The sequence below is a fragment of the Nicotiana tabacum genome, chromosome 17, assembly GCF_000715075.1.
Source record: "Nicotiana tabacum cultivar K326 chromosome 17, ASM71507v2, whole genome shotgun sequence".
In the NCBI taxonomy this organism is placed as follows: Eukaryota; Viridiplantae; Streptophyta; class Magnoliopsida; order Solanales; family Solanaceae; genus Nicotiana; species Nicotiana tabacum.
The window spans coordinates 44,633,361-44,644,383 of record NC_134096.1 but is presented as its reverse complement, the minus strand read 5'-3'; the positions used below and the strand labels follow the sequence as shown (position 1 = coordinate 44,644,383).

At 37.9% G+C, this 11,023-nt stretch overlaps 1 protein-coding gene across 1 annotated transcript; it reads right to left on the bottom strand.

Moving 5' to 3' along the window:
• Nucleotides 1-362: 362 nt before the first annotated feature.
• On the bottom strand, nucleotides 363-1,271 carry LOC142171812 (uncharacterized). The gene has a single exon (XM_075235516.1). It carries the CDS (start codon nucleotides 1,269-1,271, stop codon nucleotides 363-365), a length of 909 nt encoding a protein of 302 aa, XP_075091617.1.
• Nucleotides 1,272-11,023: the final 9,752 nt, after the last annotated feature.

The following is an 11,023-nucleotide window of genomic DNA, read 5'->3' as shown; positions in this document are numbered from 1 at the left end:
GAGAAATCCCCTAACAAAAGAAAAGGAAGAAAAACACACACCAAGAAATCAAAAATATTAATTCTGAAAAATAACTTAACATGCTAAACAGAGGTGCAAGATAGTCCGCGGCATTATTGGTTAATAAACTGAAAGGAATAAATCTAAGTTGGCTACAAAGATTGGAAATCCTTTTCTTCAACCAAAAGAAAAAAAAGGAAATTTTTTTCCCCGTCATTAGATTAAAACTTAAATTCATTACAAAAATAAAAAGGCTCAAATTCTGAAGGTTATGAACTACTAGAACTTTACATTAGCAAAAACTTCAAAAGAAGAAAAAAAAGGAAAGTAGAAACAACTGTACAATTACTTGGACATACATACTAATGCACTTTCTTGGTAAAAATGCTTCTTATATTAAACAAATTACTCACACGTGCCACTTCATCAGTCACAGCGCCACCACTCTGGCCAGCGCCAACCGCCGCCGTAGTGACACTTATAGCACTATTTTCATCACTTCTGCAAACTGAATTTTGCCGGTAACCAATGCACATCGGTACATTCAACTTCAGTACTCTAGCTTTTGGCATACCGGTGACGGAGGCTGACGTCACTTTCCGGTGATCTTCAGATTCAACTTTTTCGACAACCTTTTCAGGTTTACTTTTCCGGTGACCTTGTGAGCGGTGGACTTGCCAAACTGCGCTGCTCCGGCCTAAATGTACTCCACTACGGCTGGGACTACTCGGCCATTTCCTACCGGCGGAGTTACTCCGGGAACACGGTGCACTATTCACCTTCCGAGTCACCACCCGTGGCGGCCTACTTCCGCCGTTACCGGCAGATATACTCCTCGAAAACGGCCAAATGTTGATATTCAGCTCCGCCGCATTCACCCCAATATTACTTCCACCAATTACAACGCCACCCTTCTTTTCTTTCTTCTTCTTATCCTTCTCTTTACAATTTTGTGAAGTTTTCTTCTTGAAAATGTCTTTCCAACGCTTCGAAGAGTTCGTGGATTCACCGCCAGAAACCTCGGGTCCGGTTTCGGGTCTACGCGACCCGGATGATTCAGGCTCAGTTTTATGTGATAGAGGGTTCGAGTTAGGTGGGTGGAGAGGAAGAAGGATTCCATCGGAGAAGAGTTCATCGGCAAAGGGTAGGTCGGGTTGAGGAAAGGAAGGATTTCGGACCATCCAAAACTCGAATTCAGGTGAGTGATTCGGGTCAATACTTAGTCTCCTTCCAGTACTGCTGCATTTTGCAAGTACTTCAGGTACTTCCATTAATTATCTAATATTCAGAGAAAATAAGTGCTCTTCTTCTTTAGTGTTTCTCAGTGTTGTTTTAAGCTTTTCTTTATGTCCTTATAGAGTTACGAGGAAGAGAAGAAATAAAGGCATGGGTCGGGGTGCTTTGTTTGGGGGGAGGAGTGTGGGTGGGGGGCTGCATGGACTGATAGGAATGCACATGCAATAAAGAAATGAAAAGATGGAGAGAAGTGTGAGATCAGACAAAGGTCGGTTGGGGGCATCAAGTTTCATTTCATTTGAGGATTTTTCTTCTCTTATATAGAATAGAGGGGGTGGAAATAGAGAAAATAGAATTAACTTTATCACTTCACCTTGAGAAATGAGTTGGTTAGATGAAGCAAATATTCGGATCAATTGGTTTTGTAGATCTTTGTACATTTGTTTTTAGTTTTATGACTGTTATTTTTTTTTTTTTTACACATAAGAGATTTATTTTTACACGTAAAAAATTTGTCTTTTACACATAAAAAATAAAAAAAGATCATTTTCTTAAATTATAAATTATAAAAGGACATGAGGTACAAATAATACCGAAAATATTCCTAGAATTTAAGTTTTATGCCCAAATGGTCTAAAAGATATTGGCATAATTATATTGCTTATAAGATAATAATTTAACTGAATATACTGATGACGCAAAAGAAATTTATACTACTAGGAGAATTATGTTTTAACTTTGACGTAGCCCACAATCTAATGATTATCTGTAATTATTTTAGATAATTTAATGGTGTTAAAATTCTTTTGTACTCTTAATTTATAAAAATTAAGCTCATAAGGTCATTGTTGGATGATAGTTATTAATATATTACCTGTAAATATAACAACTTAGCTTGTTATAATAATAATGTAAAAATTAAATGCACTTACGGTGTAAAATGTTTTTATACAATGAGTGTACATGCTTAAAAACATTATTCATCATTTTACCTTGAAAATTGACAAAGTTTACAGAGGTTTGAGAAATTCTAGATCAAGTTGCTCTTTCTTGCTCATAAATTAACTCTGAAATGAATTTTATTTTTGACGGAGTTATTAATAGTTAACACAATTAATCCACTAATTTGAGGTCATAAAACAGTTTCCCGTCAATGTATTGGTATTCTTAAATAAAACAACTGCCCGTTGACCTATTACAAAGTCAATTTCAGTTTACAGCATGATACCCTAGGACCGGGTAATAATGGTGTTGTCAACATTAAAATTTTAAGAGATTCCACATGATGTAGGAATTATTAAATGTACAGCAACGCACAAGTCAAAGGAAAATTATATTATAAAAAGTTAAAAATTATACTATAAAAAGTTAAAAATCTAAGAGTTAAATTTGTAAATGAAATTTCATACAAGATCAGTTCTTCAATGTCTCAATCTATTTAAAATACTTTCATGATTGACCCATGCCGATATGTTAAAAAACAAACATACCATATATGAGAAATTAGTCTAAAGTGTTTAGAGTACTATACGTTTAATCACATTATTCGTACTAAATATCATCAATGGTCAGTCTCCAGTCTTCAGTTAGTATATTATTCAGCACAATGGTATACTGCTATATTGGTAAGAAATAAATAAGACACGTGGATTAATAATATATTGACATGTGGTATTTGAATAAGAGCAATAAAGAAGAATGATGAGGTGTGGATAAAACACCCACGAGATTGTTTACAAAGATATCATTCCTGACAAATTAGGAAGGAAGAGATAAGCGCGGGATGTATGGAGACTATAAAAGAGGAAGATTCATTAACAGTTGCGAATATGAAAAAAGGAATCAGCATAATCACTTATTATATGTGATTGACTATTATTACCATAACCGTTGCGAATGATTTGAGTAACGGGCAATTAATATAATAAATATTAGTAACGAGCAAGAATTAAGTGGGAGAAATCAGTTACATGTTGTATTCTTATATAAACTTCCTTTATCTTTTTTTGTACGAGCATCAAATAATTCACGAATATATGCAATCAGTCTTTTACTTTTACTTCTTGCTTGGTTGAAGATTCTTACTCGCAATTATTGGAAGGAAGCTACAACAATCAATAAGATTTTCTTTCCTTTGTTTATTGAATTTTTAATTTCTATTACCTTTTATTCTTCTATATTTGAAAAAGTGAAATAAACTTGGTTATTAGAAACTCGATTTATTTCAATATTTACTTTGACCATAAAAACTATTTTTTGGTTAAACAAATTAGTTCTGTTGCCGGGAATCTAGTAATCTTTTCACTTTTCATAAAGATTCTTACTCACAATTATTGGAAGGAAGCTACAACAATCAATAAGATTTCCTTTCCTTTGTTTATTGAATATTTAATTTCTATTATCTTTTATTCTTCTATATTTGAAAAAGTGAAGTAAACTTGGTTATTAAAAACTCGATTTATTTCAATATTAACTTTGACTACAAAAACTATTTTTTGGTTAAACAAATTAGTTCCGTTGCCGGGAATCTAGTAATCTTTTCACTTTTTATATTTATCTCTAACAACGAAATATGTTTACTACTAACAAAATTGTTTAGGTGGGTGATGGGGATCAAGGAAGGCAACAAGGTGGAACTCCACCATACCATACACCGACAGCTACTCCACAACGTTCACGAGAAAATTCACCTGAAAGATTTGCTAACTGTAACGCTGGACAACAATTGATGAGCAAACAAATGAGTAAGACGGTTTGAAGCAGTTTATTGCTTAATAAATTGGTGAAATTTTGCGTGCTTTTGCAAGTGCATTGCCAAGTATTGTGCAAGATCCACCACCAGTAAATACAACTGTGAAAAATTCTCATTCAGGGCTTGAAAACTCTGAACGCGGGGAAATGCCAAGCAATTCTGGAGCCGGAGGATCAGATATACCAAATAATTCTAATTTACAAAATTTGGTATTAACTTTGCAGAAGCAGCTCAAGGAACAAAATGCACTGATAGAACAGATACCAGGAGTACCACCCGTGATTAAAGGAATGGATATTGACAAATATTCACAACAGCCTTGGAAGCTGAGTGCAGCACCGTCGCCAATTCCCAAAATGTTCAAAATGCCCGATATTCCTAAGTATGATGGGACTACTGACCCGCGAGACCGTTACTGCATTTACCATAGGAGTCAAGGGCAACGCCTTAACCAAGCAGGAAATTGAATCAGTTTTGTTGAAAAATTTTGGCGAAATCCTCACAAAAGGAGCTTTAACTTGGTATTCACTCTTACCTGAAAAATTTGTTGATTCTTTTGCTGAGCTTGCAGATTCATTTATAAAAATACATTCGGGAGCTCAAAATGTAGAAAAGAGAATGGAAGATATCTTCAAAGTAAAGCAGGAGAGTACGGAATTTCTCAAGGAATTTGTAGATCGATTCCAACATGAGAGGAGGAGAGGATGATGTTACCGCGTGTACCTGATAATTCGACAGTTATGGCATTCGCAAGTAATTTGAATGAGAAAAGTTCAGAAGCCACGAGAAGATTAAAAGAAAGCCTGCGGGAGTTTTCTGCAACCACTTGGAATGACGTATATAACAGATATAGCACAAAGTTACCAATAGAAGAAGATACAGTGTCTCGGCCAAAGGTAGAGGAAAGGTTCCTATCTAGACGTTCAGAAATAGAAAGGAGGTCTGGAAAAACCAGGTACGAGCCTTACATGGGACTCGCAGGATGAGATTCCAGATCAAAATAAGAACATGCACGATTTGATCAAAGATCGAGGCAAAAGTAGACAGGTTCTTCTTCCTGATTCAATAAGGAACGGGATACATCAAGAAACAACAATCAAAATTCCCGATAAAAAATAGGAGATTGTAATTTCAACGTTAGTACGTCCGAATTGGTAGCCGTACTGAGAGGTATGGGTGATAAAGTACGATGGCCGAAAGAGATGAGGACAGATCCCATCAAAAGAAGCCAGGAATTATGGTGTGAATTCCATAATGATCATGGTCATAGATCTAAATTACTCACGGGAAGCGGGTTCGTCAAGTTCTGGAAGGAGACAGCATAACGTTTGACGACGAAGATGCGGATGACTTGATCATCCGTCATAACGATGCATTGGTAATATCTTTATTTGTTCATGAAACTAATGTCAAGAGAGTTTTGATTGACCCATGTAGCTCTGTAAATATCATACTACTAAGAGTGGTGAATGAGATGCAAGCGACTGATCATATCATACCTAAGGCTCAATCATTGTCTGGATTCGATAATTTGAGTGTTGTAACAAAAGGAGCAACTATGTTGGCAACGTTCACAGAGGGTGTCGTCAAGGATACTAAATTTCAAGTGGTGGATGCAGACATGTCCTATAATATAATCTTAGGAAGGCCATGGATTCATGACATATATGCAGTGTCGTCAATATTGCATCAGGTAATCTAATTTCCATCACAATAATGGATTAGTCCAATTAGAGGAGATCAGCAGGAGGCGCGAGAAATCAACACAGTTGCAATAGCAAGTGGAACACCCAAAGACGGAGACGAGAAATAGCAATTGCAGAATTCAGATGAGGAGAATTTACTTTTTATTTCAACTGAAATAAAAAATGAAGCTGATATAGATGCAAGTCCCGATGTGATCCAAGAGCCAGAGGAGAATGAAACTATCAAAACAACCACGGAGGATCTCAAAGTTGTTATATTTTTATTCACTGGCCCGATAGAAAGGTTTATATCGGAACGAATCTGAGCTCGGAGATGAAACAAAAGTTAATTAAATTTTTACTTTTTAATGCCGATTGTTATGCTTGGTCGCATTCAATCATGACAGGTATACCACCAGAGGTAATGACTCATAAATTAAATGAAGATCCACTACATCCTCCGATAAAGCAAAATAAACGAAAGCAAGGAGCATTTAAAAACTAGGTAATTCGAGAAGAAGTACAAAAACTTCTGAAAATTAGCTCAATTAGGTAAAGTACTCTGACTGGTTAGCTAATACTGTTGTGGTTCCAAAAACGAATGGTAAATGACGAGTGTGTGTATACTATACTGATCTAAATAAACCATGTCCCAAAGATTCATTTCCTTTACTGCATATAGATCAACTAATTGATTCGATCTGTCACGACCCAAAATCCCCTATAGGTCGTGATGGGGCCTAACATTGCCGTCAGGCAAGCCAACAGTGAATTTTTAACTTTATTACTTATTTTTAAAAAATTGAAATCATGAATCCCATTAAATAAATAAAGTAAAAATCTGGTATTCAGTCAAACCCGTGATCCTCTTTACCAATTTTATAAAGTATAAATTACATGATAAAATGATAATAATTACGTGACTACAATAATGAACATCCACTATGAACCCCCAAAATCCGGTGTCACAAGTGCAAGAGCATCTACTAAGAGATTTAATAAAATACAACATATGTCTCGAATATAAGTTATATAGGAGAATGTAAGTAACTCTGATGGAGGCTCTGTATGCTGCGGATCGTAACATGAAATGCAGCTTACAATAAAGTCCCTGTAATAGCCGTGCCTCTGCTCCCAAAAGACCACCAGAAAAAATAAATAAAAAAATAAAATAAAATGATAAAATAATATATATATATATATATATATATATATATATATATATACACACACCATAAGTTCAGAAGTATAAGATGAGCACGTAAATCAATGCTTACCCAATAAGTATCTAGCCTAACCCCGGAGAAGTAGTGACGAGAGGTCGACATCAACACTTACTAGTGGTCCAATATATCAAGTGCAATAGAAAGTAAACAAGTATGAGGCATGGTAAAAGTAAATAAACAGTGTAAACAGATATAGGTGCGTAGTACGATCCTCATATGAATAGTAAATACAAGCTCTCAGTTATATCGGTCACCTCCTCAACCGGAGTATATATATATGTTAAATGGTCCCCCAGATAGATCGTCACAACTCAAATTAGGAAAGCTCACAGATACCGATAACTTCATGTCAAATATTACGCATGACGCTGCCGAGGCAAACGGCCCGATCTCATAAGAGTATTTATAGAAATGCCGAGACGAACGGTCCGATCCCGTAATATTGTGTACACTGTCGAGGGTCGAAAGACACGAACCATAGATGCATCTATTATACTGCCGAGGCGAATGGCCCACTCCCATCAGAATATGATACTGCCAAGGCGAACGGCCCGATCCCATTAGAATATGAATCTTTAACGGGTCCTTGACCCCACTTACGATGATACGTGTGAGTTATGAAATGTAAAGAAGCTTTTCAATGAAAACGCACAACGTGAGAGAATTTCGTAAGGGAAAACTTAATTATTCTGCGGCTAATCAAGTAACTCGTCAAATCTCTACAATAGTGAGTCTATCATTCTACGCAAGCCTAGTCTCAGGTCGCAACATGAAATAAGGGAATTATACCGACAAGGATAACTCAAATAATACAATTAAAGCATGGCATGAACCTAAGTCTATCCGGACATAATCATAACTCTAGCATACGTATGGACACTCGTCACCTCATACGTATGCAGCTCCCATAACATGTAGCATACAACAAGAACAACACTAATGAGGTAAATTCCCCCTCACAGGGTTAGACAGGAGACTTACCTCGCTCTGAAGCTCCATAACCGGCTCCAACACCTCTCTAGCACATCGACTCAAAGCCAAACGATCTGAAACTAGTCAAACATTGTAAAAATCAATCATAATATACTCCAATGCTTATAATTAATCAATTTATAACAATTTCCAACTCCACCCGAAAAGTCAATAAAGTCAACTCTCAGGCCCACGTGCCCGGATTCCAAAAATTTTGAAGATAAACTTTACTCATAATATTACTAACTCAAATACATATTTTATTTCCAACTTCACTTCCAAAATCGTGGTCAAAATCCGAAATACCAATTTCTAGGTTTTCTCTTAAAATCCCAAAATTCCCACAATTTTCCATGTATTTACAAGCCCAAATTCGTATATTTAACTCACAACTTGTAGAAATTACTTACCTCATGATAGACGATGAAAATTGCGCTCCAAAATCGCTCCAAGGCCGGCTCCCATGGAAGAAATGAAATGAAAATGAGCCGAGATCACGTACTTATCAAGGCCCTCTGCCTAGTGATCATCGCACTTATGGTCACTTGACCGCATCTACGGTCCCGCAGGTGCGGCCAAAATCTGCTTCTGTGGTTCCCTTAAGGACTCTCCTCATCCGCATCTGCGGGCAAGATTTTGCACCTGCGAGCTCGCAAGTGCGGTGGGTTCCTCACACCTGCGAATCCAACCAACCTCACTCCCCTCCACTTCTGTGACCCCTTTGGCCGTCTTCTGCGAGCTCGCATCTACGGCCCTTTTCACGCAGGTGCAATTGCACTAGATCTCAACTGCCTCAGCAATTCTTCCAAGTCCAAACTCGATCTGTTTCCAATCCGATTCGCACTCGAGGCCCTATCCAAACATACTAATGCATCCCAAAACACGATGCGGACTTAGTCGAAGCCTAAAACCATGTCAAACAACATCAAAATTACGAATTGACAATCAAAACCTTTCTTTAAACTTTCAAACTTCCCCGAACGCGTCCGACTTATACTTAAACATTCCGGAATGACACCAAACTTTACACGCAAGTCAGAAATCACGATATGAACCTATTCCAAGGCTCGGAACCCCAAACGGACATCGATAAGACCAAAATTCACTTTGAATCAAACTTAAGAAATTCTAAAACCTTCAAAATGCTAGTTTTCTACAATAAGCGCCGAAATACTTGCGGACACTCAACCCGAACATACGCCCAAGTCCAAAATCATCATACGAACCTATTGGAACCTTCAAATCCCGTTCCGAGGTCGTTTACGCAAAAGTCAAACCTTAGTCAACTCTTCCAACTTAAAGCTTCCAGATAAAGAGTTTTCTTTCCGAGATAACTCCGAACTTCCCGAAATGAAATTTCGACCACACGTACAAGTCATAATACATAAAGTGAAGCTACTCATGGCCTCAAACTGCTTAACGACGCGCTGGAGCTCAAAATGACCGGTCGGGTCATTACATTCTCCCCCACTTAAACCTACGTTCGTCCTCAAACGTGCCAAGAACTATTCCTGAGTTGTCCAAAATCGCTGTTTAACACCTCGTGCACCTGCCCGTGCCACCACAACTCATGTGAGCATATTATCTCGAGCCAGATTAAAGATCCTCCCTATAACCTTAGCTAACACGCCTTAGAACCAAATTCCAACATCCGGAATTCTCCACGAGACTCGATTCTAACATACGAACACCGCATCAATCCCTACACACTGTACCAAAACCTGATCATGCATCTATGCTGAAATCACACCATGCACCACATAAGTCATCTGTCCATAATAACATTCTCCGACCACAATAGCTGAAATTCCACGAATCTGATGCCCGCAATACACCTCATGACATATATAAGCCTCGTTCTAACTCCCGAAATGCTGCCACAACTAAAGAGATGTGTAGAAACTTATTACCACCTGCCAAAACAACAAATCATGGGGTCTCTTCACCTGACAAGCACCATTACCTCATTCTGAACTGAATAAAAATATGTTTTCTTTAATATACCCTACTTAACTATGATCGCACTATCTCAGGTCCAATAATCTTGTCTCACCCAGTACAAGCTGCTCGGGAAATAAGCCACCTCAAACACCGTCTAAAATCTTATATGACGCCATCAATGTGCCAACAAGCTACAACCCGAAATATGACTCATAAGGGAGAACGAACTCTGGAAAAAGAACTACCCGACCTGCGTAACAAATAAAACGACCGAAGAGATGCTATGAACCTTCTTAAAGAATGAGAAACAAATACATAAAAATAAGTATAGGGAACCGTACTCAACATCTCAATGTTGCGGCGTGCAACCCGATCCACACATGATACCGTTGCGGCATGCAACCCGATCCAAACAACATACCCATGGTGGCGCGCCATCCGATTCGCTCATAACAATCAATAAGGAATTACTCATCGATCCATAATGCTCATACCTAAGGAATGCTTGAATATCGACCACAAGCACGCCAAGTGCATAATACAACCCTGGGGAGACGGATAGCATCATACGCTACAAAAACCCAAGCACGACTAAGGTGCAATAAATGACCTGCATCTTGAGAGCCATCCTGCTCATATAACACCACAAACTACCTGAGATCACAAAACATGTACGAATAATCAAGCCGTCTCACAACCTACCTGGCATAATAGAGTATTACATGGAATAGGTGAAGATGGGAATAACATCCAATGCCCAAAGACTCCTCCGTAAGCAATGCTATGACGAATGAACACATCCGACCTGACGTAGAGCACACATTCACATTAGACCCACCAACGGACCTCAAACCGATTCTGATCATACAATACTAGACCAACAACCTTTCAAGGATCCACAATGGCACTATTCATGACACACACAAACAGTCGTCCAATCTAGAATAAACTCTCACAATCCACAACCAAATGACTAGATTGCCTTTCAGGCATAAACTCTCACATTAGCGATAGTACTAGAATCTCCATACTTGGTTTCAATTCTTAACAATTAAGTGACTAACATGTAACACTTATACGAATCTCCCTATGGGATACGCTCCCATGACCTTCCATACCAGGTAGCTAAGTCTGCACATCCATACCACCAACCGTACTAATTCTGTAAAGCAAATCAAGAATCTGCAAATCAATACACAAGGCCTCTTACA

Coding starts and splice junctions, on each gene's coding strand:
- LOC142171812 (XM_075235516.1), bottom strand. CDS start 1,271: ATGGAAGTACCTGAAGTACTTGCAAAATGCAGCAGTACTGGAAGGAGA.